Source organism: Xenia sp. Carnegie-2017, unplaced genomic scaffold (genome assembly GCF_021976095.1).
Source record: "Xenia sp. Carnegie-2017 unplaced genomic scaffold, XeniaSp_v1 HiC_scaffold_2, whole genome shotgun sequence".
Lineage (NCBI taxonomy): Eukaryota > Metazoa > Cnidaria > Anthozoa > Malacalcyonacea > Xeniidae > Xenia > Xenia sp. Carnegie-2017.
This window is the reverse complement of record NW_025813482.1, coordinates 5,295,316-5,311,305: the sequence shown is the minus strand read 5'-3', so window position 1 is coordinate 5,311,305 and position 15,990 is coordinate 5,295,316. Positions and strand designations below refer to the sequence as shown.

Genomic DNA, 15,990 nt, shown 5'->3' with positions numbered 1-15,990 from the left:
TTTCGTTAAGTATTTCTTCCTTAATTTACATTTTCTGTATTGTGCAGACAGAGTAACAGTTGCTCAACTCAACAATGGCAACATAGTTCTTATGTAGAGTTCAGCTGACACATTTCTAAACGTGCGATAAACGCATGTTGGATCTTACAGATCTCACATGAGGCTCATAAGTTTATCATAAGAGTATTAAAGAGCAGTGTAATGCATATGTTTTTACTCAATTAATATGATTGCACCATTTCAAGCTGCACCATGGCACAAGTAACTCTCCTGGTGTGTCTACTTTTGATAAAATATTTGATACAAATTCAAGGTATGTATTTTTACATTTTATTTGAAATATAATATGACTATATTGTTTTGTATTAATAATATAAAATCGAGGAAATAAAAAAACTTCAGCCCCACATTTTTATCTATTTCACTAATGTTTACTTTACAAAAGAAAAACTGTGTTTATAACTTAGCTTGCAACATTTAGAAAATTCAAATTTCTGCAACTTTGAAAAAAAGTCAATGGTATTTTGAGCTAAAATCAAATTTTACCTTTATTGATCAGGAAATAGTGTTTTTTACTCAAACTTCCGTTGTTGCCAAGACAAAGAAGGTTTTTCCTCGTTCTATGCTTTTTCATTGTTTTAACATTTTTATTGAAAAAATTACGTTTAAACATTCCCCATTGCCTCAAGTTCAAAAAACACTTATTTCTTCATTTATGTTTACAATGATGGTGAAAAGTAATATGTAGCTACTGTGTCACGATTTTCTCTTCAAAGCATATAGGGTCGAGTCATACTACTTTCTTTACAAAATTTAAATTTAAAATTATTTAGCAGTTTTTAATATCTCAAAATGGTTCTTTCCTACAGAGGGCGAAGACCAATTAATCAATTTGATTGTGAATGGCCAGGTTGTTTTGGAAGGCTTTTTGGGAGAAAGAAGTTAAAAATACTGCCCTCGCAATAAATTTGTACCAAACTTAATCATTTAAAATGCACTGCAGAAAGAAACTTTCTATGCAAAAAGACAATATAATTTAAAAGTAATATAATGCTGAACAATTAAAGAAAAAAAAACAACAAACAGCTAACAACTAAACGACTGAAAATAGACTAAAGATAAATACTGCGTACTTTGACAGAATTTCATAAGAATCATAATTTCTTGGTGAGATAGAAATTACTATACGTAATCAGGTACTGCATGTTACATAAGCTTACGTACAAAATTGTATACAATGGAGCAAATTGTTTGCAAAATGAGGAAGTATTTGTGTTCCTGCTTGAAGTCGCGTGAGTGGCACCAGAATAGCCCCATGCTGGGTGTAGATAGGACGTTGACCAAGTAAATTTCAAACAAATCTGAGTAGCACACGCAGTTATGAGGAATCCTAAATTACTCTGATCAAAAATTTTGTTAATCAAATGATTGGGTTCTTTCTACAATAAATACAATTAGCAACTGGTGGAAATACTTTTAACTTTAAGACCGGATGTAGGTTTGATAACGAAATCAACATTTAACAGTTCTTGTAATTGCCGGTCAAAATTTCAGCAAATTGCAACTTTGACAAAAGAAACATCTGCAACTTTCAACATGGCCCTGGAAACTTTAATTGGACAGTTAAAAAAGGTTCAACACCTAGCTATGGAACAGGCCCCAGTAAAGATACAAGTGGATCAGGTTTACATACTCAATATTTTAATACAATAGCATTATTAAGTTTCTTTCAACTTTATGCTGTTGAGTGATTGAATTTTCGAGATATTTTAAGCTTTAATTTTCTATTACATAGTCTATCGTTTTTTAAATTATTTTAACACGACTAATATTCAATAATTATTCAAATCTAGGTTACTATCTCTACCTCGAAACATCAAGTCCGCGTCAATATGGAGATAAAGCAACTGTTTTAACACCATACTTATATGGTGAACAATGTATGAAGTTTGCCTATCATATGTACGGCAGCAGTATTGGTTCTCTCAACATTTACGCTGGTAGTCAAATGATTTTTAAGAAATCAGGAAATCAAGGCAACAAATGGGTGTTTGTGGAACAATTCATTCGTCTGAATGGAAGTTATATGGTAGATTTTAATTTATTTTTAAAAGTACTTGGTCTGGATTTTTAATGCACTTTTCCTTTTAATTTTAAGAATGTCAAGCTTTTTAGAGACTAGTTTAAGCACATATTAATAACAATCATAAAGTCAAGGCGTACAACACATCTTATAAAAAGTGCCGCTGTTTACATAGAGGTTGAACAAGTACTAACTAGAAGGCAGGTTATGAACAATTTCAACTTAAGATTAGACGAAGAGTAGAATTTGAACTAACTAATGCAACAGAACCTATAAATAAATAGTATTTGGGTTTTTTTGATCAGCAAGTGTGAGATTAACACAAACAACAATTCCCACTTCTCAAACCTATTTCATATTATTTTCTCTACACAGGTAAAATTTGAAGGTGTTCGTGGTCTTAGTTACCAAGGTGACATTGCAATCGATGCAATTAGTTTTACACCAGGCGGATGTTCTTTGAAAACACCAAAGCCGACATTACAATCGACCCAAACAACGACAAAACCTTCTTTGGCACAAACAGGTAATGCAAAACGTAAGAAAATAGAAATCCAATGATTAATTGAAAACAGTAAATAAATTTTGATATCTGTTTGCCACATTGTAATGGATTGCTTTGTCTTATTTTACTCTGATATAAGAACCATAATATAAATTCTAAATTTCAAAAAACCGAATATCACATGCAAAAACTCAGCTGAGTTATTGATAAATTTGTTAGAAAAAGAGAAGAATAAAAACATGCATTTCAATAAAAAACATATTCTACTAATGTCTTTTGTCTTTTTACATCATTAGCAAACTGCAGTTTTGATAATGGAAACATCTGCAACTTTCGTAATGGAGCGGGGGAATTCAATTGGAAAGTTTACAGAGGTTCAACACCTAGTTGGCAAACAGGTCCCAGCAATGACGCAAGTGGATCTGGTATAAAAAAGTTATTTTATTACTTAGTCATTCTCCATCACAACTTAATTGCGCATCTCAATAACTACCAACTGAAACTCATATAAATGCTTACAAATTCATTTAATTTATTTATGTCCTACAAATTTAATTTTATTCTGTACGATTGATATTTGTAATCTTTCTGTTTTAGGTTACTATCTCTACATTGAAACATCAAGTCCACGTCAATACGGAGATAAAGCAACTGTTTTAACACCATACCTAAATGGTGAACAATGTATGAAGTTTGCCTACCATATGTACGGTAGAAGTATTGGTTCTCTCAACATTTACGCTGGTAGTCAAATGATTTTTAAGAAATCAGGAAATCAAGGCAACACATGGGTGTTTGTGGAACAATTCATTCGTCTGAATGGAAGTTATATGGTATATCTTAATTTGTTATTAAAAGTTCTTTGGTCTGGATTTTTAATGCACTTTTCCTTTTACTTTTAAGAATATTAAACTTTTTACAAAGTAGTTTAAGCACATATTAATAATAATGATAAAGTCAAGGCGTACAATACATCTTATAAAAAGTGCTGCTGTTTACATAGAGGTAGAACAAGTACTAACTAGAAGGCAGGTTATGAACAATTTCAACTTAAGATTAAACGAAGAGTAGAATTTGAACTAACTAATGCAACAGAACCTATAAATAAGTGGTATTTGGGTTTTTTTGATCAGCAAGTGTGAGCTTAACACAAACAACAATTCCCACTTCTCAAACCTATTTCATATTATTTTCTCTACACAGGTAAAATTTGAAGGTGTTCGTGGTCTTAGTTACCAAGGTGACATTGCAATCGATGCAATCAGTTTTACACCAGGCAGATGTTCTTTGAAAACACCAAAGCCAACAATACAATCGACCCAAACACCGACAAAACCCTCTTTCGTACAAACAGGTAATGCAAAACTTAAGAAATAGAAATCCAATGATTATTTGAAAACAGTGAATAAATTTAGATTACTGTTTGCCACAGTGTAATGGATTGCTTTGTCTTATTTTACTCCGATATAAGAACCATAATATAAATTTAAAATTTAAAAAAACCGAATATCACATGATAAAAAATTCAGCTCAGTTATTGATAAATTTGTTAGAAAAAGAGAAGAATGAAAACCTACATTTCAATAAAAAAACATTTCTGACTAATGAATTTGTCTTTTTACATTATTAGCAAACTGCAGTTTTGATAATGGAAATATCTGCAACTTTCGTTATGGAGCGGGGGCATTTAATTGGACAGTTTACAGAGGTTCTACACTTAGTTGGAATACAGGTCCCAGCAATGACACTAGTGGATATGGTATAAAAAAATTTATTTTATCACTTAGTCATTTTCCATCACAACTTAATTGCGCATCTCGATAACTACCAACATAAACTCATATAAATGCTTACAAATTCATTTAATTTATTCATGTCCTACAAATTTAATTTAATTCTGTACGATTAATATTCGTAATCTTTCTGTTTTAGGTTACTATCTCTACATTGAAACATCAAGTCCACGTCAATACGGAGATAAAGCAACTGTTTTAACACCATACCTAAATGGTGAACAATGTATGAAGTTTGCCTACCATATGTACGGTAGAAGTATTGGTTCTCTCAACATTTACGCTGGTAGTCAAATGATTTTTAAGAAATCAGGAAATCAAGGCAACAAATGGGTGTTTGTGGAACAATTCATTCGTCTGAATGGAAGTTATATGGTAGATTTTAATTTATTTTTAAAAGTTCTTGGTCTGGATTTTTAATGCACTTTTCCTTTTACTTTTAAGAATATTAAACTTTTACAAAGTAGTTTAAGCACATATTAATAATAATGATAAAGTCAAGGCGTACAATACATCTTATAAAAGTGCTGCTGTTTACATAGAGGTAGAACAAGTACTAACTAGAAGGCAGGTTATGAACAATTTCAACTTAAGATTAGACGAAGAGTAGAATTTGAACTAACTAATGCAACAGAACCTATAAATAAATAGTATTTGGGTTTTTTTGATCAGCAAGTGTGAGATTAACACAAACAACAATTCCCACTTCTCAAACCTATTTCATATTATTTTTCTACACAGGTAAAATTTGAAGGTGTTCGTGGTCTTAGTTACCAAGGTGACATTGCAATCGATGCAATTAGTTTTACACCAGGCAGATGTTCTTTGAAAACACCAAAGCCGACATTACAATCGACCCAAACACCGACAAAACCCTCTTTGGCACAAACAGGTAATGCAAAACGTAAGAAATAGAAATCCAATGATTATTTGAAAACAGTAAATAAATTTAGATATCTGTTTGCCACAGTGTAATGGATTGCTTTGTCTTATTTTACTCCGATATAAGAACCATAATATAAATTTAAAATTTAAAAACCGAATATCACATGCAAAAATTCAGCTCAGTTATTGATAAATTTGTTAGAAAAGAGAAGAATGAAAACCTACATTTCAATAAAAAAACATTTCTGACTAATGAATTTGTCTTTTTACATTATTAGCAAACTGCAGTTTTGATAATGGAAATATCTGCAACTTTCGTTATGGAGCGGGGGCATTTAATTGGACAGTTTACAGAGGTTCTACACTTAGTTGGAATACAGGTCCCAGCAATGACACTAGTGGATATGGTATAAAAAAATTTATTTTATCACTTAGTCATTTTCCATCACAACTTAATTGCGCATCTCGATAACTACCAACATAAACTCATATAAATGCTTACAAATTCATTTAATTTATTCATGTCCTACAAATTTAATTTAATTCTGTACGATTAATATTCGTAATCTTTCTGTTTTAGGTTACTATCTCTACATTGAAACATCAAGTCCACGTCAATACGGAGATAAAGCAACTGTTTTAACACCATACCTAAATGGTGAACAATGTATGAAGTTTGCCTACCATATGTACGGTAGAAGTATTGGTTCTCTCAACATTTACGCTGGTAGTCAAATGATTTTTAATAAATCAGGAAATCAAGGCAACAAATGGGTGTTTGTGGAACAATTCATTCGTCTGAATGGAAGTTATATGGTAGATTTTAATTTATTTTTAAAAGTACTTGGTCTGGATTTTTAATGCACTTTTCCTTTTACTTTTAAGAATATTAAACTTTTTACAAAGTAGTTTAAGCACATATTAATAACAATCATAAAGTCAAGGCGTACAACACATCTTATAAAAAGTGCCGCTGTTTACATAGAGGTAGAGCAAGTACTAACTAGAAGGCAGGTTATGAACAATTTCAACTTAAGATTAGACGAAGAGTAGAATTTGAACTAACTAATGCAACAGAACCTATAAATAAATAGTATTTGGGTTTTTTTGATCAGCAAGTGTGAGCTTAACACAAACAACGATTCCCACTTCTCAAACCTATTTCATATTATTTTCTCTACACAGGTAAAATTTGAAGGTGTTCGCGGTCTTAGTTACCAAGGTGACATTGCAATCGATGCAATTAGTTTTACACCAGGCAGATGTTCTTTGAAAACACCAAAGCCGACATTACAATCGACCCAAACACCGACAAAACCTTCTTTGGCACAAACAGGTAATGCAAAACGTAAGAAAATAGAAACCCAATGATTAATTGAAAACAGTAAATAAATTTTGATATCTGTTTGCCACATTGTAATGGATTGCTTTGTCTTATTTTACTCCGATATAAGAACCATAATATAAATTTTAAATTTAAAAAAACCGAATATCACATGCAAAAAATTCAGCTCAGTTATTGATAAATTTGCTAGAAAAAGAGAAGAATGAAAACCTACATTTCAATAAAGAAACATTTCTGACTAATGAATTTGTCTTTTTAAATTATTAGCAAACTGCAGTTTTGATAATGGAAATATCTGCAACTTTCGTTATGGAGCGGGGGCATTTAATTGGACAGTTTACAGAGGTTCTACACTTAGTTGGAATACAGGTCCCAGCAATGACACTAGTGGATTTGGTATAAAAAAATTTATTTTATCACTTAGTCATTTTCCATCACAACTTAATTGCGCATCTCGATAACTACCAACATAAACTGATATAAATGCTTACAAATTCATTTAATTTATTCATGTCCTACAAATTTAATTTAATTCTGTACGATTAATATTCGTAATCTTTCTGTTTTAGGTTACTATCTCTACATTGAAACATCAAGTCCACGTCAATACGGAGATAAAGCAACTGTTTTAACACCATACCTAAATGGTGAACAATGTATGAAGTTTGCCTACCATATGTACGGTAGAAGTATTGGTTCTCTCAACATTTACGCTGGTAGTCAAATGATTTTTAATAAATCAGGAAATCAAGGCAACAAATGGGTGTTTGTGGAACAATTCATTCGTCTGAATGGAAGTTATATGGTAGATTTTAATTTATTTTTAAAAGTACTTGGTCTGGATTTTTAATGCACTTTTCCTTTTACTTTTAAGAATATTAAACTTTTTACAAAGTAGTTTAAGCACATATTAATAACAATCATAAAGTCAAGGCGTACAACACATCTTATAAAAAGTGCCGCTGTTTACATAGAGGTAGAGCAAGTACTAACTAGAAGGCAGGTTATGAACAATTTCAACTTAAGATTAGACGAAGAGTAGAATTTGAACTAACTAATGCAACAGAACCTATAAATAAATAGTATTTGGGTTTTTTTTTGATCAGCAAGTGTGAGCTTAACACAAACAACAATTCCCACTTCTCAAACCTATTTCATATTATTTTCTCTACACAGGTAAAATTTGAAGGTGTTCGTGGTCTTAGTTACCAAGGTGACATTGCAATCGATGCAATTAGTTTTACACCAGGCAGATGTTCTTTGAAAACACCAAAGCCGACATTACAATCGACCCAAACACCGACAAAACCTTCTTTGGCACAAACAGGTAATGCAAAACGTAAGAAAATAGAAACCCAATGATTATTTGAAAACAGTAAATAAATTTTGATATCTGTTTGCCACATTGTAATGGATTGCTTTTTCTTATTTTACTCTGATATAAGAACCATAATATAAATTTTAAATTTAAAAAAACCGAATATCACATGCAAAAAATTCAGCTCAGTTATTGATAAATTTGCTAGAAAAAGAGAAGAATGAAAACCTACATTTCAATAAAGAAACATTTCTGACTAATGAATTTGTCTTTTTAAATTATTAGCAAACTGCAGTTTTGATAATGGAAATATCTGCAACTTTCGTTATGGAGCGGGGGCATTTAATTGGACAGTTTACAGAGGTTCTACACTTAGTTGGAATACAGGTCCCAGCAATGACACTAGTGGATATGGTATAAAAATTTATTTTATCACTTAGTCATTTTCCATCACAACTTAATTGCGCATCTCGATAACTACCAACATAAACTCATATAAATGCTTACAAATTCATTTAATTTATTCATGTCCTACAAATTTAATTTAATTCTGTACGATTAATATTCGTAATCTTTCTGTTTTAGGTTACTATCTCTACATTGAAACATCAAGTCCACGTCAATACGGAGATAAAGCAACTGTTTTAACACCATACCTAAATGGTGAACAATGTATGAAGTTTGCCTACCATATGTACGGTAGAAGTATTGGTTCTCTCAACATTTACGCTGGTAGTCAAATGATTTTTAATAAATCAGGAAATCAAGGCAACAAATGGGTGTTTGTGGAACAATTCATTCGTCTGAATGGAAGTTATATGGTAGATTTTAATTTATTTTTAAAAGTACTTGGTCTGGATTTTTAATGCACTTTTCCTTTTACTTTTAAGAATATTAAACTTTTTACAAAGTAGTTTAAGCACATATTAATAACAATCATAAAGTCAAGGCGTACAACACATCTTATAAAAAGTGCCGCTGTTTACATAGAGGTAGAGCAAGTACTAACTAGAAGGCAGGTTATGAACAATTTCAACTTAAGATTAGACGAAGAGTAGAATTTGAACTAACTAATGCAACAGAACCTATAAATAAATAGTATTTGGGTTTTTTTGATCAGCAAGTGTGAGCTTAACACAAACAACAATTCCCACTTCTCAAACCTATTTCATATTATTTTCTCTACACAGGTAAAATTTGAAGGTGTTCGTGGTCTTAGTTACCAAGGTGACATTGCAATCGATGCAATTAGTTTTACACCAGGCAGATGTTCTTTGAAAACACCAAAGCCGACATTACAATCGACCCAAACACCGACAAAACCTTCTTTGGTACAAACAGGTAATGCAAAACGTAAGAAAATAGAAATCCAATGATTATTTGAAAACAGTAAATAAATTTTGATATCTGTTTGCCACATTGTAATGGATTGCTTTGTCTTATTTTACTCCGATATAAGAACCATAATATAAATTTTAAATTTAAAAAAACCGAATATCACATGCAAAAAATTCAGCTCAGTTATTGATAAATTTGTTAGAAAAGAGAAGAATAAAACATACATTTCAATAAAAACATATTCTACTAATGAATTTGTCTTTTACATCATTAGCAAACTGCAGTTTTGATAATGGAAACATCTGCAACTTTCGTAATGGAGCGGGGAATTCAATTGGAAAGTTTACAGAGGTTCAACACCTAGTTGGAAACAGGTCCCAGCAATGACACAAGTGGATCTGGTATAAAAATTTATTTTATTACTTAGTCATTTTCCATCACAACTTAATTGCGCATCTCGATAACTACCAACTGAAACTCATATAAATGCTTACAAATTCATTTAATTTATTTATGTCCTACAAATTTAATTTTATTCTGTACGATTGATATTTGTAATCTTTCTGTTTTAGGTTACTATCTCTACATTGAAACATCAAGTCCACGTCAATACGGAGATAAAGCAACTGTTTTAACACCATACCTAAATGGTGAACAATGTATGAAGTTTGCCTACCATATGTACGGTAGAAGTATTGGTTCTCTCAACATTTACGCTGGTAGTCAAATGATTTTTAATAAATCAGGAAATCAAGGCAACAAATGGGTGTTTGTGGAACAATTCATTCGTCTGAATGGAAGTTATATGGTATATCTTAATTTATTATTAAAAGTTCTTTGGTCTGGATTTTTAATGGCTATTTCTTTTACTTTTAAGAATATTAAACTTTTAGAAAGTAGTTTAAGCACATATTAATAATAATGATAAAGTCAAGGCGTACAATACATCTTATAAAAGTGCTGCTGTTTACATAGAGGTAGAACAAGTACTAACTAGAGGGCAGATTATGAACAATTTCAACTTAAGATTAGACGAAGAGTAGAATTTGAACTAACTAATGCAACAGAACCTATAAATAAATGGTATTTGGGTTTTTTTGATCAGCAAGTGTGAGCTTAACACAAACAACAATTCCCACTTCTCAAACTTATTTCATATTATTTTCTCTACACAGGTAAAATTTGAAGGTGTTCGTGGTCTTAGTTACCAAGGTGACATTGCAATCGATGCAATCAGCTTTACACCAGGCAGATGTTCTTTGAAAACACCAAAGCCAACAATACAATCGACCCAAACACCGACAAAACCTTCTTTGGTACAAACAGGTAATGCAAAACTTAAGAAATAGAAATCCAATCATTATTTGAAAACAGTGAATAAATTTAGATTACTGTTTGCCACAGTGTAATGGATTGCTTTGTCTTATTTTACTCTGATATAAGAACCATAATATAAATTTAGAATTTAAAATAACCCAATGTCACATGCAAAAAATCAGTTCAGTTATTGATAAATTTGCTAGAAAAAGAGAAGAATAAAAACATGCATTTCAATAAAAAACATATTCTACTAATGTCTTTTGTCTTTTTACATCATTAGCAAACTGCAGTTTTGATAATGGAAACATCTGCAACTTTCGTAATGGAGCGGGGGAATTCAATTGGAAAGTTTACAGAGGTTCAACACCTAGTTGGCAAACAGGTCCCAGCAATGACGCAAGTGGATCTGGTATAAAAAAGTTATTTTATTACTTAATTAATATTCGTAATCTTTCTGTTTTAGATTAATATTCGTAATCTTTCTGTTTTAGGTTACTATCTCTACATTGAAGCGTCAAGTCCGCGTCAATATGGAGATAAAGCAACTGTTTTAACACCATACTTAAATGGTGAACAATGTATGAAGTTTGCCTATCATATGTACGGCAGCAGTATTGGTTCTCTCAAGATTTACGCTGGTAGTCAAATGATTTTTAACCAATCAGGAAATCAAGAAGATATTTGGGTGTTTGTGGAACAATTCATTCATTTAAATGGAAGTTATATGGTAGGGACATTGATTTTGTACGTGCAACAACTATATTTTTAAAATCAATGTTGGGTATTGTGTGTTGGAGAATAGTGCGTTTGGAATTTTGCGTTCTAGTATAATAAAATATGTTGCAAGATACAAGGTGGTATGATACAAGCTATGTTGCAAGCAGAGTGTTCAAAAAAGAGATAAACTTAAATAATAATCTTAAACAATATAGCAAAGTTATGCATACAGCATGTAAAGTAAATGGTTTGAACCCGGGAGTATCGTTACATGCTTGTAAATATAGATCGTCCAGGTTGGTATAGTCCTGAGAAGGATCCGGATCTACATTTACAAAAAAACAGCATGTCTTGCATGTGCAGAGAAAACGCTGTTGCGTGCGTTGTAAGTAGCATCAACTTTGTATCTATGTTTAAACCAAAAGTTAATACATAATTTACATTTTGCAACTCATGAAGATTACAACTAAAAATTGTGTTTCTTTTGCCAGTGTGAATGATTTATTAACTGCATGATTCGCAGACTGGTCACTTACTAAGTGTTTTGTTGATAATCTGGCAATAAGAGTTTCCATTATTAAAAGGAGAGGTCGCAGCTCTTTAAGCCTATTATTCAATTCTCTTCTTTACGTATAGGTAAAATTTGAAGGAGTTCGTGGCCTTAGTTACCAAGGCGACATTGCTATTGACGCAATTAGTTTTAAACCGGGCAGATGCTCTTCAAAAACACCTAAGCCAACAACAGCAACAACAAAAAACCCGGCAACCTCATTGGCAGAGACAGGTATGATAAAAGATAAAATTACATAAAAATGAACTTAATTTATGCATGTAATAATTTAAAATATGAGTAGTCTTATAAAGGCCTGTATAAATAGTGTAATTTTAATTGTTTTATAGTTCAATGCAATTTTGACAATGGTACGATGTGCTTATTTATAAACGCAAAGAATGATGAATTTGATTGGACATTGCAAAATGGAAAAACAGCAAGTGACAATACTGGACCTTTAGCAGACGTGTCTGGATACGGTACGTTGACGAATAATTTACAATCGAGTTCGACTTAAAAAATAAGATTCATTGAAACTGAAAAATTCTTCCGCAGATCTAACTTCTCTGTTTTAAAAAAGTGCGTTAATATTACATGGCAAGCATCGCTTTCGCTGAAGTAGCGAGCTTTGATGGGCTCAAAAACAATTTTGATGTTGTTATTTTTACAAAATATACTAAAAATTTCCTAAATGAAACAACAAAAGTTTTGTAGAACACCAAGAGGGAAATAAAAATGCATGTGGGAATGCGAGTAGGGGGTAGAACACTTGGAAAGTGAGCGGTTTTATTACGAGTTCTACGTTTCTATTATACGTAAGCATTTCAAATATTACACCTTTATCTAATATTTCTTCGCGTTGTAACTATTACAAGGTAAAATTTACAAGGCATTTACGTGCTAAATCATACGAGATTGTCATGCACAATGAGCGACGTAATAACGTGTATTAAATACGAAAATTTTCATAAACAATAAAATCCACAGTTTGTATCAACTTCATTCAGGTTTTATCCTCGGTCGATAATGACAAACGTCGGCTTGAGCATATCCTTATACTTCATAAAACATACAATCTCTTTTAAAAATTGTCAATTAAACATGCTATAAATATTACAGGTTACTACATCTATAGTGAAGCATCAAACCCTAGAAAACCGGGTGATAAAGCAAATCTTGTTAGTCCAAAGCTCAAGAGTGGTCAGTGGTGTTTAACATTCTCCTACCATATGTTTGGTAGTGATATTGGAAAACTAAATGTTCATAATGACAACATGGGTGATTGGCAAATGATTTTTACGAAATCTGGTAATCAAGGAAACCAATGGAAAAGAGCAGAAATTGACGTAAATCTTCTAAACAGCTCTTCTGTAAGTAAATTATAACATTGAAACTTGATATGGAACCAAATCAAATAACTCATTTCTGTCCTACTCAATTCCCAATTTGAGCAACTCAACAAACGGATCCTTTTTAATCTTCAGCAGGTGATGCATAAATTTTAATTATTTGTATACATACGCAAATTTCCCTATTTGTTTTGCTAGTGGCACAAAATTTGATTATAGTGATGGCCCTAACTAATGTCAAATTTGATTGCAGTGAAAATCTTTCGATCTTGGAAACACATCAAAATCTACCTATTAATGAAGTGTAAAATACCTTCCCATAAAAAAAGTTTTAAATAAATTTTCCCCAGAAAATATTGTGATAAGTTCCAGGAAAAATGCTATTTACATACGCATCTACAACATTTTATGTTTGCTTACAACTAGAAACACGAAAATAATTATAAAGTAACAAATTAAATGTGCTTGTAATTTTCCCATAGTTTGAAAACTTTTTTACTTAAGATAATATTTAGCACCACGCGAGGAAATGGTTGGCAAGGAGACATTGCTTTGGATGAGATCTCTTTAAGTTATAACAAATGCCCAACTACGCCAACACTTCCACCAGGATCATGTGGACAAAAAGGACCAGGTCTAAGTGACATAGCCAAGATCGTCGGAGGCCAAAACGCCCGTCCGGGTGAATGGCCATGGCAGGTCGCTCTTGTGAAAAAAACCTTCTTGACCTGCGGTGGTGCTTTGGTATCCAATCAGTACATTGTCACAGCAGCTCATTGTGTCAAGGCTTCTGATTGGAGTCGAGTAAAGGTGATTTTGTTTCAACGGTGCATAAATATTTATGAACTTTCATTGTAATGTGACACGGGACAACTGCTTTTCTCAGCTTATAATAACTCAGTAATTGGAAGTATGTCGATTTTATACTATATTTGAAAGCATTCAGTCCTCTTTACCAATGAATTATGACAGTTTTTATGTCTATAGGTAAGACTAGGGGAGTACAACACATACTTTCGAGAAAGACATGAACACGACATGGACATAATGATAAATGGAATCACAATTCATCCTCAGTACAGAAAAAAAACATTTGATTATGATATTGCAATTATTAAACTGAAGAAATCAGTTAGTTTCACAACAAGAATAAAACCCGTCTGCCTAAATACAGGAATCGATTTTACAGGTAAGAAAAGAAAATAATACTTTAAAGTTGTTGCTTTGACAAGTTACAAAAATGCTCAATTGACTGTTAATGGTCGCGTGTCATAACTCTCTGTTTTATACTAAGTGAGAAATAGAACAAATATTATCGCCTCACTGAACATTTAACCATTAAAATGATTTTCTGAAACCCACGTTAGTACAGATATGAATGCAAGTAATTCAAAGTTTAATTCAAGTCTCTTTGCCCAAGAAAACGTACCTATACTATAGAAATCACACAAGTTAATACACTTACTATGTACTGGTGTTATGCAAACAGGACAAAGATGTTACATTACTGGTTGGGGAAAACTTCGAAGTGGAGGATCGACACCAAAGATCTTGCAAGAAGCTCAAGTTCCCATTGTGACAATAGAAGAATGCAAAAGAATTTACAAAAGCAAGATAACAGATAGAATGTTATGTGCAGGACTTGCCAATGGAGGTGTTGACACATGTGCGGGAGACAGTGGAGGTATGAAAGTACATAACAACATAAATCTATTTGCATTGTGGAATTGACAAAAACCATTGCATTATCGGCAACGTTTCAAACTTAATTTGAAAATGACATGGAATACTAGTAAAACACAATATATCGTTGTCTTTAAAGGTCCACTGGTCTGTGAGCACCGTGATGGTTCATGGTATCTAACTGGTATCACTAGCTGGGGACGAGGTTGCGCTAAATATTACGGAGTCTACACTCATGTTGCTAATCTTTATTCCTGGATTACACAAATTACTGGACTTTAGACTCCTTTAATTTGAATAACTTTAAATGGTAAAAGATCTACACTTTAAGCAAAGACGAATATCAAACTGCAATTAAAAAACGTTGAACAAAATTAATGTGATTTATTTCTATTACAATTGTGCTTTTTGGTTAATAATAATAATATTTATGAAGTATATGAATTATTTGCAGAATTTTCTGTATTTTCTGTAATATATATTAATATATCTGGAACACGTGGTCATCACTAATTTAAGTATTTTGCCATTTGTTTTATAATTTTGTACCATTTTTTATAAAAAAAATATGAATAATTTAATATGAAGGTTTGTGATATGGTCATTCAAACAATGATGAACATATTGTGCGTTAAGATTTATCAAACGTTCAAACCAATCAAAAACCTGATCATACTGGTAAATACCAACACTTGCGTTTATGAAAAACCATTTCGTTAGAATTATTACTTGTATGCATTAGGGTAACTGTTATATTTTTTCAAAAATTGAAGCTATACATAATACGGTACTTTATGGTTCATCGCTCGCGTCATTTTTTCATCACTTTTCTGATTATTTCAGCGTTGCTATATTTTTGAAAAAAACGGTATGTAATTCCCAGAATCTATTTAAGGTCTTTCAGTTCTTTGTGAACTGATTAGCTTGGTGATGTGCTTTTGATAACTCAATAGTATAAGCACTACAAAATACATTACTGGAACCATGCAATCCTCCAGCCTTACTGACTTCAAACCTATTTTATAAAAAGAGCAAAAATTAAAACTGCTGGTTTGGGGAAAATTTCAAATGGGCCCAGAAAAGGTCAACACTTAAGGTCTA

At 31.9% G+C, this 15,990-nt stretch overlaps 1 protein-coding gene across 1 annotated transcript; it reads left to right on the top strand.

Annotated features, from left to right (window-relative positions):
• The first annotated feature begins 191 nt into the window (after positions 1-191).
• Positions 192-15,385, top strand: LOC124440517 (MAM and LDL-receptor class A domain-containing protein 1-like). Its single transcript, XM_046990910.1, has 32 exons — positions 192-313; positions 1,555-1,683; positions 1,854-2,089; positions 2,459-2,609; positions 2,885-3,013; positions 3,186-3,421; positions 3,792-3,942; positions 4,219-4,347; positions 4,521-4,756; positions 5,123-5,273; positions 5,545-5,673; positions 5,847-6,082; positions 6,452-6,602; positions 6,879-7,007; positions 7,181-7,416; positions 7,788-7,938; positions 8,215-8,343; positions 8,515-8,750; positions 9,120-9,270; positions 9,542-9,592; positions 9,642-9,668; positions 9,840-10,075; positions 10,443-10,593; positions 10,868-10,996; positions 11,079-11,314; positions 11,941-12,088; positions 12,205-12,336; positions 12,977-13,227; positions 13,711-14,016; positions 14,194-14,395; positions 14,696-14,890; positions 15,029-15,385. The coding sequence occupies exons 1-32, from the start codon at positions 253-255 to the stop codon at positions 15,169-15,171; spliced, it is 5,364 nt and encodes a 1,787-aa protein (XP_046846866.1). The 5' UTR covers positions 192-252; the 3' UTR covers positions 15,172-15,385.
• The last annotated feature ends 605 nt before the right edge of the window (positions 15,386-15,990 follow it).

What these genes read in the sequence shown, in the direction of transcription:
- LOC124440517 (XM_046990910.1), top strand. Translation starts at nt 253, where the DNA reads ATGGCACAAGTAACTCTCCTGGTGTGTCTACTTTTGATAAAATATTTG. An exon ending in CAATGACGCAAGTGGATCTG is followed by an intron (nt 3,014 to 3,185) that starts GTATAAAAAAGT and finishes TTTCTGTTTTAG; the next exon opens with GTTACTATCTCTACATTGAA. An exon ending in GTCTGAATGGAAGTTATATG is followed by an intron (nt 7,417 to 7,787) that starts GTAGATTTTAAT and finishes TTCTCTACACAG; the next exon opens with GTAAAATTTGAAGGTGTTCG.